General features: G+C 39.9%; 3 protein-coding genes across 6 annotated transcripts; 2 read left to right on the top strand and 1 right to left on the bottom strand.

Moving 5' to 3' along the window:
• Window positions 1–272: 272 nt before the first annotated feature.
• On the top strand, window positions 273–1650 carry commd4 (COMM domain containing 4; the record flags this gene model as incomplete). Its single annotated transcript, XM_024282236.1, is given in 4 exon segments — window positions 273–392; window positions 1018–1098; window positions 1195–1371; window positions 1485–1650. Coding segments are annotated over 4 exon segments (419 nt in total), but the record flags the coding sequence as incomplete, so codon positions are not given.
• A 368-nt stretch (window positions 1651–2018) lies between these two features.
• Window positions 2019–5788, top strand: neil1 (nei-like DNA glycosylase 1). Of its 4 annotated transcripts, none has more exons than XM_024282353.2 (10): window positions 2019–2233; window positions 3199–3683; window positions 3778–3897; window positions 4039–4141; window positions 4242–4326; window positions 4402–4523; window positions 4600–4627; window positions 5239–5309; window positions 5390–5591; window positions 5679–5788. In XM_024282353.2, the coding sequence occupies exons 2-10, from the start codon at window positions 3244–3246 to the stop codon at window positions 5723–5725; spliced, it is 1218 nt and encodes a 405-aa protein (XP_024138121.1). In that variant the 5' UTR covers window positions 2019–2233; window positions 3199–3243; the 3' UTR covers window positions 5726–5788. The 4 variants fall into 4 exon arrangements, with proteins under 4 accessions (XP_024138121.1, XP_024138120.1, XP_024138122.1 ...); XM_024282352.2 differs by having other exon boundaries at window positions 3214–3683; XM_024282354.2 differs by having other exon boundaries at window positions 3218–3683.
• Window positions 5742–13300, bottom strand: man2c1 (mannosidase, alpha, class 2C, member 1). Its single transcript, XM_024282350.2, has 26 exons — window positions 13080–13300; window positions 11969–12094; window positions 11772–11895; window positions 11592–11662; window positions 11338–11515; window positions 11057–11246; window positions 10853–10959; window positions 10673–10783; window positions 10269–10361; window positions 10073–10189; window positions 9897–9992; window positions 9660–9805; window positions 9249–9372; window positions 8214–8335; window positions 8056–8141; window positions 7830–7976; window positions 7635–7714; window positions 7469–7563; window positions 7294–7398; window positions 7054–7210; window positions 6782–6925; window positions 6605–6714; window positions 6449–6528; window positions 6233–6372; window positions 6061–6164; window positions 5742–5983 (listed from the first exon to the last, which is right to left on the bottom strand). The coding sequence occupies exons 1-26, from the start codon at window positions 13178–13180 to the stop codon at window positions 5872–5874; spliced, it is 3066 nt and encodes a 1021-aa protein (XP_024138118.1). The 5' UTR covers window positions 13181–13300; the 3' UTR covers window positions 5742–5871.
• Between the last annotated feature and the right edge of the window lie 775 nt (window positions 13301–14075).

Consider the following 14075-nt stretch of genomic DNA (forward strand, 5'->3'; position numbering starts at 1 on the left):
AATCAAAAAGTAAAAAAAAAAACACATCTAAAAAGGCTTTACTGTGACTTTACTGTCAGCACTGAAGCTGTTGGTTTTCTTCAGCTCCCAAATGATTACAGGGTGCTATTTAAAAAAAATTATATGCGCTGTATTGGTCTTTTAAAATGATTACTTTCTGCTTTACCTTACATTTAGCACTAAGCCTCTCATTTAAGAAGGGTAGTAAGCCAAGATTTTTCAGTGATATAATTTTATTTTTATTTTTTATTTTTTTTTGCTCTTTCTTTCAGAGAGTGGCGACATCAAAGCTAGTGTTGCTGTGCTCAGTTTTATTTTGTCCAGCGCTGCAAAGCACGATGTTGACAGTGAGTCTCTGTCCAGCGAGCTGCAGCAGCTTGGTCTGCCAAAAGGTTGGTCCTTTGTGTGTGTGTGTTATCAATCATTTTCACTATGCAGACACCTAAAGAATAATGAAGGAAGATTACACTTAAGGTGCAAGATAGGACTGGCTTGCACAACTTATAAATAGAATATTTCAAATGCTTCACAGATAAAAAGATGACGTCAAGGAAACAACCCCAATTGGAAAAGAAAAACTTGTTCATAACAAGAGGAACTTAGCTGGAGTCTGTGTTCATTTGCTAAACGAAAAAAAAAGACGACATAAATCCTATTAGATAAAAATTATATTAAGTACAATAACTTTAAATTTATAGATAATTTAAAATCAGACAAACGGAAGAGAGCAGATGAAAGGCTTTTAATACAGGACTTTGTATTGGGATCTTTTTGCATGTGTTATCTTAAAATGATTGTTAAATATAAAGGTATTTAAGGATGTGTGAACACAGAATAACATGAAGGCAGTGCTGGAAGAGAGACATATGCCTTACTGCTTTATTTTATAAATCAAACACTGACTTAAAGCTGCTTATCTTTTTTTACTTGTTTATTTTTGTGGATGTTTTGTATTATTTCGAACCTATTAGAATATTTATCCACTTCAATCTCATGAAAATGTTTTTATGTGGTTAGAGCATGCTTCTGGACTGTGCAAATCCTATGAAGACAAACACTCTGCACTTCAGGACAAACTCAGAGAGACCAGCCTCAGATGTAAGCATTTGTTTATATGTGCGTTTTTCATTTTACTGGGAAAAGAAAGAAAATTGTGTGTTATACTGATGTGCTTCACGCTGTTCTGAATTTCAGTGGGAAGACTGGACTCGGTTTCTTGGCGCGTCGACTATACCCTGAGCTCCAGCGAGCTGAGTGAGGTGAATGAACCTCTTGTACATCTGAAACTGCAAAAACGAGGTGCAGAGTCAGGCTGTTCAGATATAGCTGCTTTCTCAGTTTCTGCTGACAAGTTCAGAGTCCTGCTTGCTGGTAAGTTTCTCTACCTCTCACATGTCTTTAGAACAATGATTTTGCTGCCAAGAGTGATACTTATTTTTTTTTTAAAAAAACCGTTTCTTTTTGTGAAATATGTGTTTCCGCAGAGCTCAAACAAGCCCAGGCCTTGATGAACACACTACAGTGAAAACTGGATTAACAAATTGCTTGACCGGGAGTTGGACATGTATTATAAAGAACTACCAAAATGCCATTTATACATTTTGTACTGTATTAAATATTCTTACATGTTAAATAAAATACTAAAATGTTCTGGTTGTCTGTGATAAATTTGTGCAACATTAATTGCTCACGTTACAAATGTTTAAAGAAGTAACAATACTTGAATTGCCTTTTTATTTTTTGTCACAGCAAGTTTTTTTTTTTAATTATTGTTCCATCTATTGATTATGTATAAAATACAACTGACATTTGGCCTACATGTGCCATCATGCATCGGGGTGGAGACCAGTTTCCGGTGTTTTGCTTGTGTTTTCGTAGCCGTTTCCGGTATATATAAATGTGATATAAACCCGAATTTACTTTAGTTTTTTCACAACATTTCCCAAAAAATGGTTAATATGCACTGCATTTTCATCATTATTATTATTTTATTTATTTAATTACGTTTGTAAACGCGACTAAATGCAATGCAACAAAACATAGCAAGGTGAATCTCGCGATATTTCAGTTTGCTGGCTGAACGGTGGTTGCACAACTTGTTTGGTAACACAAATGTTGTAAAAGCTTTTTCGCTGCCACATGTTCTGCCAAAGAACGCAGCAGACCGTCATGCACCTGGAACAGGAGCACTGAAAAACAAAGCGTCTCTTCAAAGGTAGTTTTCGTTGCGTGGGTAAGTTTTTACGTGTCATAGCACACAATAACATTATTAGTTGGTGATGGGCTGAATAATTTAATAGGTATGTTTTTCTTATTAATCCAGGTAGAAAACACATTGATTCCTAAGACTAAATGTTTTTATTTATTTAGATTTCTTGCAAAATCAGTTCACTTATTAAGATTATATTGCATGAAGTAGTATGTGCATTTAAAGCTATAACTATTGAGCTTGTACTTTGTAGACTGATTTAAGGAAAACTAAGTTTGATTGCAGATCTTGTCCAAAATTCTGTTCCCCCCTTTCCATCACACCCCCCTTACATTGAAAGAGCTCACCTGGCTTCATGATCATTTTTAAAAATTACTCCAAAGCATTTCTATTCTCTTTCGTGGTCATTTGCAACCCCTCCCATCCATTCATGTCCTGGTGAACTCTCCTTTGTCCACCTCATTCAGCTGTCTCAGATCATCCTCCACTCATCTCACTGTTTCCTACATCCATGTTCCTAAACTTCCCAACAAAACAAGGCCAAGTGGGCCCCATATGGTTTAAAGGTGGGCAGAAAATGTGGGTCCCACTTGTGTTTGCGAACATCGACTCAGCTGCTAGCTCTGCTGGAACCTGGGCAGCGGAGCTCGCTACACTGTCCACCGAGCAGGAGCCCACTGAGTACCTTCTTGAGCAATCACAGGTGGAACACACGTGGAACGCTTGGCCTTGCTGGCTGGGTTTGGACCTCGTTCCTGTCTAAACATGCTAAAAATCCAATCCCAAACATTCCATTTAAAACACCCTATTCTGAGAAGTTTCAAGCTTTTCCCTTTTTTTGTAGAATCTCATGTTCTTTGTTGTCTTTTGCTATTTTTTAATGTTGCTTAATCTTATGTACTTTTGAAAGACTGTAAAACTTAATGCATATTTGTTTTATCATGAGGGCCTTTTCTTATTTCTGTTTTATTTTACTTTTTTCGTCATAGTATTTGCATTTTCAGAAAGTTTCCACCTCTGTCCTTGGAAAAGAAATGCCTGAGGGACCAGAGTTGCACTTGGCCAGCCTGTATGTGAACAGGATGTGTGATGGAGTGGTATTTGCTGGTGCAGTCAGAAAGTCTGAAGTCAGCAAAAACCCGGAGGTGCCCTTCACCTGTGAGGCCTACCGCATCACTGCCGCATCAAGAGGAAAGGAAGTGAAGCTAACGCTGACGCCCATCAAGAGTGACGGTCAAAGGGGAAAAGCAGTTCAGCCCGTGGACATAGTCTTTCGTTTCGGAATGTCAGGTTATTTCCGTTTCACAAGCGAGGACGAAGTGCCCAAGCATGCTCACCTGCAGTTCCACACCAAAGAAAAACCCTGCAGAGTGCTGAGCTTTGTGGATGCACGCAGGTTTGGAAGTTGGCAGCCCAACGGGACTTGGCAGCCTGACAGAGGGCCCTGTATCATGTTTGAGTATCAAAGTTTCAGGTTCGGAAACCCGAGAATCTCCCATTTTCACAATTATTATTGAAGTCTCACCTCTCGTTTGCACAGCTCACTGAAAAAATTAATGTCTCTGCAGGGAGAATGTTTTGTCAAACTTGTCTGATCGGGCTTTTGACCGGCCGATTTGTGAAGTCCTGCTGAATCAAAAGTACTTCAATGGCATCGGAAACTACCTCAGGGCTGAAATCCTCTTCAGGTAAGAGAGTGAAAAAAGACTCGATGAGCATCACTGCTAAAGAAATGTGACCATTCATTCTTAGAAAACGAGCGCTTGTTTGTCTCCTTCAAGAATAAGCCCTATGTGTTGTTTATTTTTTTCCTCTCCTTTCCTTTTTAGGTTAAACATCCCACCCTTCGTTCCTGCCAGAGGAGTTCTGGAGAGCCTTGGTGCAGAGGATTTGTTTAAAGATGAGAAGCCTTTGAAAAATGCAGCCACAAAGGTGAAACAGTCGACATGTGCATTTTTTTCCAAGCTGAGAAAATACAGCGCCTGTTTTATCAGAAAGTATTTTTCTTTGTTCCTCCTACAACTCTCCTCAGGGAGCTAAAAAGAAAGAAGTGAAGCAAGATGCCGGCGACCTCCTCCGGCTTTGTCACACGGTTCCATTAGAGGTGATCAGTTTAGGTGAGTCTTCATGCGTTTACTCCACTTGTATACTTCCACAGAAGGCTTTCTAAATATGAAACCTTGTTGTTTTAGGTGGGAAAGGCTATGATCCTGAGAAATCCGACTACTCTGCCTTTCAGGCGTGGCTGCAGTGTTATTACGTTGATGGAATGAAATCTATTCGGGACCACAACGGCAGAACCATGTGGTTCAAAGTGGGTTCAACATTACAACTAGAGAAATATGAAGAATTTTTTTGCTTTAATGCAAATGTTCTTTCATTTGTTTCAGGGAGATCCTGGCCCCATGGCACCCAAAAGTAAGCTCACGCTTTTGTTGAAGTCCCACTCTGATGAAAATTGTGTTTTTAACATGTTATTGTGATATTTTCTAACAATGGGGGGACTTGTATAGAGAAAATTAAGCTTAAAATTGCATTTTGAGTATTTCTTTATTCAAATCATTGTGAATCAGGAGCAGATAAAAAAATGCAGTTTGAAAAAGAGCTTATTTGAGATACATTGGGCGGGGCATAAGCACCCTGCTATGCTCCATTCCGATGCATCCACTTGTAGACGACCAGATCCATGTATGTCTTTGTTTTGTTGGCATCTGGCTCAAAAATGTACGGCGGGAAAGCTCCAATATTATTCGCCATTTTTGTTGCATATGAGAGGCTGTAAGCTAGCAGGAAATAGTGTAAACAAAGAGCTCTCAGCATTGGGGAGGAGAATTTTTTAATTAACTCCTGCCGCTCTGCAGGAACTATGTCCTAGAAAACAAGTTTTTTGGATTTAGGCTAAAAATGACAAATATATATAAAGACAACTGGGAATGCTTTTGCAGTAAATCAAAAGATGATCAGAGGGCCTTTAAAAGAAAAATAGGACCTAAACTCAAGTTGTACTGATGTATATTTTTTCTTTCAAGATTCAAAATCCCCCCAGGCTAAAAAGAGAATAAAGAAAGAGGACGACCATGATTACACAACTAAGAAAAAGGTAAAAGCAAGGACTTTTTTTTTTGCAGAAATGCGGTCACTAAAGCTGTTGTTCTTAACTTTTTTTTGGTTTTATTCTAGAAAGCCAGAAATCAATCTGAAAGTACAACAAAGAAAAAGGCGGTTAAAGAGGAAAGGGTGATCAAAGAAAATAAAGAACAAGCAAAGGAAGTTGTTGTCGCCAAAGGAAAGAGAGGAAAGACCCAGGAGCCATCAACACCAATGACCCGAACAAGATCCAGTGCACGTCAGATAAAGACCAACACTACAGAACCAGCAGGAGGTGGACTGGTTGTGTAGTGTTAAAATGAACTTTGTTTTGCATAAAAACATTGAAAATACTTATTTTTTTTATCTGTTTTTGTTGCAGACCAAAAGAAACAAGTTGGAAAAGGATCAAGAAAGAGCAGAAAATAGGAAAACTAAAGGGAGATTTTTATAGTTTGAAATATTTTTTTAATAAATCATTTTTTAACAAAAATCTAGTAGAAAGGTGTTCATTGTTTAAAGTATGAAGTGCTTCATTTCTGTTCCAGCCTTTGTGTTGACACATTTACACCAAATCACAAAACGAGCAGAAGTGTCACAATCTGAAAGGGTCTGAAGCTCAGCGTTATTCCATCAGGGGTGATGTGCGCCGGCCGGGTGGGGTCCCGCCTTTCCAGGAGGTCGCAGCTGAAAGGAAAAATGCTTTTGATCTCAGTCCACAACAAAGAAACAGTCAGCAACGGGAACTTTTCCAAAACACTCACTGCCAGGCTTCTTTGACTGGAAGAGTCGTGCGCAGAGTCGCAGTCACGCTGCTACCATGAGACTCATAGAGACGCACCACAAGGGTCCCCTTTGCGTCCTCAGCCTGTTAGTGAAGACGCTGGAATCAAACGGTTTCCTTTTGTGGAAATTGTTAAAAGGTCAGAAGGATACCTGTTTAATGGTTTCAAGTATGACTGGTTTGGTAACGGAGAAGAAACTCCAGGCTTCTGTGTCAGGACGGCACTGCATCGGCCTTAGAGGGAAGTTGAGGTTGTAAGCAGCCTGGATGACTGAGGCGTCCTGGAATGAGCCTGTATGGCAAAAAAATATATGTCAAATGCATCGCAAATTACAATAATTTTTAGCAAAAAGAAGAATTAAAAGTACCTGTGTGTGGCATGATGGCATAAGTGAATTGATGAGCTCCCATGTCAGCAGCAGCATCTGGGGCCTTTGGTGCTCTTAGTCTGAAAAAGAGTCGATTTTGGTTAGAAATGAGTCTGAATTTGATACAAGTGGGTCCAGAAGTAAAGAAAGCCTCACAAGGACAGAGTCATGGTGTTCTTGTGGATGGAGTAACCGTATTTGCTGTCGTTCAAAAGGGAGACTCCAAAGTTGTGCTCAGAGAGGTCGGCCCATTTGTGACCCCAAACCTAGCAAGAAAAAACATTAACATTTGCAGAACTATTATTTAAAAAGATGTAAGTGAATGATATCTACCTCAAACCTGGCCCAGTCCCAGGAAGTGTTCCAGTGTGTTGGTCTTTGCAGATGGCCAAACTGAATCTCATAGGTAGCATTGGGGCTACGGACTCGAACAGGAAATTCCACCTTAAGAAACTTGTGTGACTCCGCCCACTGCACCTGAAGAGATAAGATGTAGGAAAATGTACTTAATTTCTACGTCTGAATTCACACCCTAATCCCAAACTACCAAAAAACTATATAGTGCACTATGTAGTGAAGGAATTCTGACAAACTGCTGAACTAACTTTAGTGTTGAACTTGAGATAAGGACACATAGCATCCATGACGATCTCCTGAACGATGGTGCTTTTGTCGCTGATCCTGAGGGTGAAGCCGACGCTGCCCCGAACACCACCAGAGGACACCACATGAACCGGCTGTATGACCTCCACCACGGGCTTCCTGTGGGATCACCTGCTCTTATTCTGTGTTTCCTGAACTCTTCATGACGCAAACATCAACATCTAAAGAACAGTGACTGAAACCTCGTCTGAAGATGGTAGTCCATCACATCCCAGGCATCCCAGTACAGGGGGACGTCATCAAATATGACAAACTGGTTTCCACAGCAACCATCGGAGACAACCTCCCTGAAAATATATATTATTGATTGTGTGGACACATAGAAACACAGGTGTCCAGATGTTGGTTTTCTATTACCTGTTTGCACTGATTAAATGCAGGGAGGCCAAAGTGCCATCTTTATTTATGGCAGTTCTTAAAATTCCATTCTCCATCAGCACGGTGCCGTCAGCCTGCAACGCCAGACAACCTGCTGTTAAATACAGTTGATGACAAATGCTGCATATCTGTGTGCAGTAAATACCTGACAGGTGACAGAGACTCCAGTCGCAGGTTGTTGGGCTTTAATAGTTGAAACACCGACGCTGGGAACTTCCACAAGAACTGAGAAGTGTTTGTGTTACATAGTGCTTTATAAATAAAGTTCGATTTGATCAGAAATGCATAAAACTTGCAGGTTAACAAGCATCAGAGTAACTGTAATTGATATTTTCCACACCCAGATCAGGTCCATCTGTGCCATCTTTTATCTCGATTACTTCTTGACGATCCCATGGAAGAGAGTTGAAGAGCCCAGCAGTGCTGCCCTTTGACCCCAAGGCCTCAAACGCCTCATGCAGGAGGACAGAAGCGTCCGCACGGATGTCTAAAAAGAAGAAGAATATAGTTATTTCTAATCCATGTAGTTGATCTGAACAGACATTTTCAGTAAAAAGAAAAGTTACCTTCATAGTATTTTAGAGCGTCCTCCACAACCATCCCGATGCAGCTGCCAGGAATCACGTCATGGAACTGGTTCAGAAGAAGCAATCTATCAGAGAAACAAAGCCATTTTTAAAAATCAAATCATCTTTAAATTAGAATTTAAAGATCTCGTTTGAACCTCCAGAGCTGCTGCAGTTTTTCCTGCGGATATGAAAACGTTTTGCTTCGGCACACGGCTAAGCTGGAGGCTATCTCCACGTCATGAAGCAGCGCCTCACACTGACGGTTCTCCCGTTTGATCTGCAAAGGGAGCAGCAAACATCAAACTAAAGCTCAGAGACGCCTATTGCTAAGAAAATCTTCATTCAGTGGAAATCCTCTGACAAGTTATTTACAATCAAGGCTGTTTATTAATAACCTTTATTAACAACTTTCATACATGATGTATTATGTTTTTATGTATAAAAACTTCTCAGTCTGGGAAAAACATTTTGACTCAAAATTTAATTCCACAAATTCAAAATCTAACAAAAAGAGGATTTTATCATCTTAAAAACATTTCCAGAGTCGATCAATTTGTCTTTTTCCCGCACAGAGGTGCTAACGGACCTATTTTAAGCAGATTCGATTATTATAATGGCTTGCTCTCTGGTCTTCCCAGAAGGAGAAAATCAAACCTTCAGCTATTTACAGAACCTGGCTGCACGGGAAAACATAGCACTCATTTTAAAATTGATGCATTGGCTAACTGTGCAGTTCAGGATCGATTCTAAGAGGAGTTTTTTTTAGGAGTATTTTTATTATATTTTCTCTGATGATTTATTTTACTTCTTTGATTTGATTTTATTCATTCACTTATATTTTTAATTCCTTTTTAATGAATTATACCTTTTAACTAAGATTGTATTTATTTATGCATTGATCTCAGGTTTTCATTTTTATGTATTTGTTTTACTCCAGTGTTTTCCTCAGGGTCAGTGCACTTTGCATCGTCTTTATAAAGCATTTTATGCTTCATTATGTTTCCATCCACAACTTTTGTCTGCGACGGTCCTCAATTTTGCTTACAGTTTCTAAAGTTGAACATTTTTTTACTATGTAAAGCACTTTGAGGCATATATGTCTGAATAGTGCTTCATAAATACAGTTTGATTTGATTTACTAATGACAGCAGGAAAGTGGAGAGCACCCTCCTTGCTTGCTCTTGTTTTACCTGAGCCTGTGTGGTGTAGGTGCCATTGTGCAGCTCCAAAAAGAGTTCTCCGGTCCACGTGCACAGCAGAGATGAGTCAGCCTGAAGCTGTGAGAAAAGCTGGTCTGGACTGGACATCTGGACCCTGTGGAGCACCCATAATTGGTCATGGATTTTGGAAAATATAGCTCAGTTACTCATTAACATCACAGCAATAAAATAAACTCCCAGCATTGTAATGGAATATCACCTAAGCTAGTATGACATCAGAATACACGTCTCATTTCCTTACAGTTGGTGTTTCAACAGCAGAAATGACAGCAGGAACAGTCAGAATGAACCCTTTGACTCATTTCTGGTGGGAAGTGTTTCCTGTGGGGTGTGTGTTTGTTGCTGACAGGTGATGGGCTAAAGTGAAGGACAGAAACTGACTTTGGAAGCCCGTCTGTATCCTGGACCCGGCGCAGTCTGTCCAACATCAGCTGGGTGGGCCCCCCGCCTCCGTCTCCAAAACCAAACAAAGCTGCGCTGTGATTGGCTCGGCCTTTGTCCTTGTTATTCTTCACAGTTTTTACAAGCTGTGGGTGGAAGAAAAGTTGACGCACAAAGAGGGTTTACACATTTCCACAGAATGATGATCAAATTCCATGTGCTGCGACGTAAACTCACATCTTCAATCTTGCCCTTCATTTCATAGGAGTTTCCGGGTGGGAAGTGGGTTAAAACCTGGGATCCATCTAAACCCTCCCAGAAAAACGTGTTGTGCTTTAAGAGATAAACCACGGAGATGAAGCATGAAACTTTGGAAAAGTTGATTTCATAGCCGGTTTGTTTAAAATACTCACCGGAAAAGTGTTGACCAGATTCCAGCTGAGTTTCTGAGTCAAGAAATTGGGAATGCCACAACCTTGCATGATTTGAGGAAGCTGAGCAGAGTAGCCGAATGTATCTGGAAGCCAGAACTTCAAAACACAAAGAAAGATTATTGCTTCCGTTGGAATATTACAAAACAAAAGGGAGTTTAGACAGTGCAGATATTACCTCTTTGCAGTGAATCCCAAACTCTTGGTTAAAGAAGCGCTGTCCCTCGAGGAACTGCCGGACCATGGACTCCCCTGAGGGCAGATTGCCATCCTAAGGGGCAAATATATGATTCTTTAAGGGGAACCAAACAGGAAAATTCAAGAGAATAGCCTAAATTATAGCAGGCCTGGCGTAGCAGCTTCAAATAAGCATTTTTGTAGAGCACTTTTTCAGCTCAAGGTGCTTAAATATCAGAGCAGCTCAAGCGAGGAAAACAAAGGCGTTAATGGATCTTTTGTTATTTCCTGATTCCCAATTCAAATAAATAATACTCAAAAATGCAATTTAGAGCTTAATTTTATTCATACAGCAGAAAAATGCCACAAAAACACCTTAAACACAATTCTCTTTAGTAAGATTACCATTTCCACCCAAGTTCCTCCAACTGGAATGAACTGGCCTTTTTTCACATAATGCTGAATCCTGGAGAAGAGTCCGGGGTACCAGCTCTTTACCCACTGGAACTGCTGGGCCTGACGCAACAAAAATGTGGTCAATTAACGGAAAAATTAATCAAATCTAAAAAAAATGATAAAGTTTACCTGAGAGCAAGTAAAGGTGAACTCTGGGTTCTTTTCCATTAAATCGATCACAGTCACCCAGCTCCGGCCACATTTCCGAATGGTTTCTTCATAGGGCCACAGCCAGGCTGCAAACAGAGAATCCTGTTTAGGCCAAACCTACTGCAATAAATGCAAAGAGCTAATAAACAGTGAACCGGAAAGAGAAAAATAAACTAGAGAGACCAGAGTCGATGTGGCAGTGTCCCATTGCGTGGACTGTGTGTTGGCTCTCTCCGTTCCGCTGGCTAAAGAACCTTCGAGCGAGGTTGTGTGCTTCAGAGAACGAGCTGGGATCTGCTGGGTCGCAGCGATTCACCATCTCATTGACTGTGAAAAGAGCCTGGTACCCTCGCTGCTCTCCTTCTCCAAGTTCCTGTTCAAATGGTGCAAAAACTAAAATTAAAGATGCTTCTATCGTTCCAAAGCCATGTGTCAACAACGTCTTCACTCACATATGACAGTACCTTAACAATGTCAACAAGCAACTCAAAATCAGTCAACATCTCCCTGACATCTCTGTTGAAAACCACCAGCTCGGCTTTCTGAACAGAGAATCTCCTGTTTGGATCTGGAGCTGCAATCATGGATCCTTGTCCGGCTCCAAACAGCCCATTGCAAGCCACCTCCACATATAAGGTCAAACTGAAAGATTAAAAAATAATGAGAGTCAAAATGATTTTGGTTGAGCAACAAAGTCATATTAGTTTACTCAGCTGACCTGTGAGGCTCTTCACGTTTAAGACAGTCAGATAGGATGTAGCTGGTCTTCTCCCCCTCTTTAGTCAAACCCTAAAGCAAAGACGGTTATCTACCCAAGATGCTTCAGTGTAACATGTTTAGAATTTATAACCAAAGATTGAAAACTTTTGGAATTGTATTTCAGCAGCAGCAAAATTACCTGCACTGGATTTCCATCTCTCCAAACCATTCCCTCCCCATCACTTTCCCACAGAAGATGAACCTCTTTGCCCCTCCACGATTCAGGAATCGTCAGCGTCACTTTGAACCAGCAAGTCCACCACCTTCAAGAGGCTTCGGTTAGATGTTGGACATCCACACAAAAATAAGAAGATGAAGCTCTTTAACGTCACTCACGTCGGCCCAAAGGAATCTCCCACTTTATATGGCACAAACTTCTGCGCGGAGGCCTCGGAGAATGGGATTCTCTTGGGGGAGAGGAAGGAGGAAAGGGACTGCAGGGGGCAGGAGTCTCCATACAGCCTGCAGAAATCAAAACGAAACATGAATGTTGGAGCCATTTGGCTGAAATTGGGTTGTTTAGTAGATTTCATGCCTGTCATTCTTTGGTCATGCGGTCGTTCTGGCCTCCTATTGGTTAAACGTATTTTGGTAGCTGCCTTGTCTTTTTACTGGGCTTTAGTTGGATTTAGAACTTAGGAAGCATTGCAGCATATTAATCTTAGACCATGTTATCGTGTTTAGTACATTTTTTTCCTTAAAATAATTTTTTTATGGTTTTATTTTATACTTTATCACTCTTTAAGAAAGTGGAAGAAAATAAATTCCATTAAAAAAGACGAACAACGACCCTTTTTTCTGAAGCACGCATCAAGACAGTTCCTGCTACTCAAGTTATGTGAATGTCACTGCAATGGTCAGTCACAATGAACTCAACTTAAAGAAGTGGATTTCTACAAGTGCTCCTGTGATTCTTTATTTTTCTCAGAGAAGAAGACTTCAATCACAGGTAAACATAAGAAACTAATGATAGCATCATGGGAACAAATGTTTAAATTATATTCTTACTGGAGAGCTAATAGCTCAGTGAAGTGAGGATGTATAAATGAAATAATGAGAGCTGTTAAAAAATAGTTGTTAGAAAGAAAATATTAAGACTTCAAATCAAATCTTTATGTAATAAATCTCAGTAGATATAAACCAATAGACATTTCAATCTGTATGAACATTTAAAATTAATTTAACCCCCCTTTTTTCTTACTGTAATATATATATAATTTAAAAAAAACAAAGATAATATAATTAAAAATAGTGCATTGTCTTTGACTTTATATCTGTCAGCTTTATAATTTGACTAATATTTTAATAGTTTCCTTTATTGTTCCCTATTGTAAATTACATTTAATCTCTCTTTATTGCTAAAAACGACACAAATTGCCAGTAAAGATAGAATGTCTGTCCATTGTCCATTAGTTGCTTCTTTAGTTCATTCAGGTTGCAGCCTTACCGTCCTCTCAGGTTGCAGTCAGTGAAATACACGTCAGAGATAAACTTCTCAGCCCTCTCCAGAAGCGTGCGCCTGTTCTTCAACACAGGTTGGTGATACATGCCAAAATAAACACGCAAACTCCAGAAAACCTCAAGGTTTTGTGCGGAAATGTAGAAATCTCGAAACCTGCGCTTTTCTACGACCCGGAAGTGATTGTTGTTTACTTAGACTGTAGTTCCACTAACCAACCGCTAGATGGCAGAGCGACTCAACACTAGCAAAAACGGGACCCGAGCGCGCGCGTATTTGTGAAAACGTAGAATGATGTAAAATTCAAAGTATAAAACAGTTTAAGGAACATACTCTCGAAATAGAAATGCATTTGAAAATATTTTATTCATCACAGCAATATTTATAAACACTATTCACAATGATACAGCTGTAGGGACACAAATTAGTTACAGATACTTTTCAATACTTTTCCTTGTAGACTAAGCTATTGGCTACAATTAGCTATTCACATGCATATTTGATTGAGAACTGGTAAATTATACTTTTTTTTAAATAAATACTAAAACTTTAGGTTGAACTGAAGTGATCTTAAAGTTTATTCCATTCAAACACTTGGCACTGACATTTAAATAAGTATTTACACAGAAAAGTAAATTGACAGTGACTCCAAATAAAGCCTATATCACAGGTAGTGGGAAAACATTTTTATAGTTTAACTTTCCAGCGTTCCAACTTAACAAGTGCTTCCCTGAGAGGCTGCTGCCGTGCTGAGAAGTGAGTCTTGTGATCGGACTGAGGTTAGAAGTCAGCCCACTTTCAGCCTGAGAACACAAAAGCCTTTTTTTTGTCGCCCTCAGCATTATCCAAGGAGAAGGCGCTGCGTTTGTATGGAGCTCAACACCCTTTTATTATAAAATCCATCGAGCAACTCTAACAACAGGGTTAGTGGAAATGTGGTACAGCCCGTGCTTCTCAGGCTTTCCAGTAATGATGGATGTCTGT

The sequence above is a fragment of the Oryzias melastigma genome, linkage group LG6 (genome assembly GCF_002922805.2).
Source record: "Oryzias melastigma strain HK-1 linkage group LG6, ASM292280v2, whole genome shotgun sequence".
In the NCBI taxonomy this organism is placed as follows: Eukaryota; Metazoa; Chordata; class Actinopteri; order Beloniformes; family Adrianichthyidae; genus Oryzias; species Oryzias melastigma.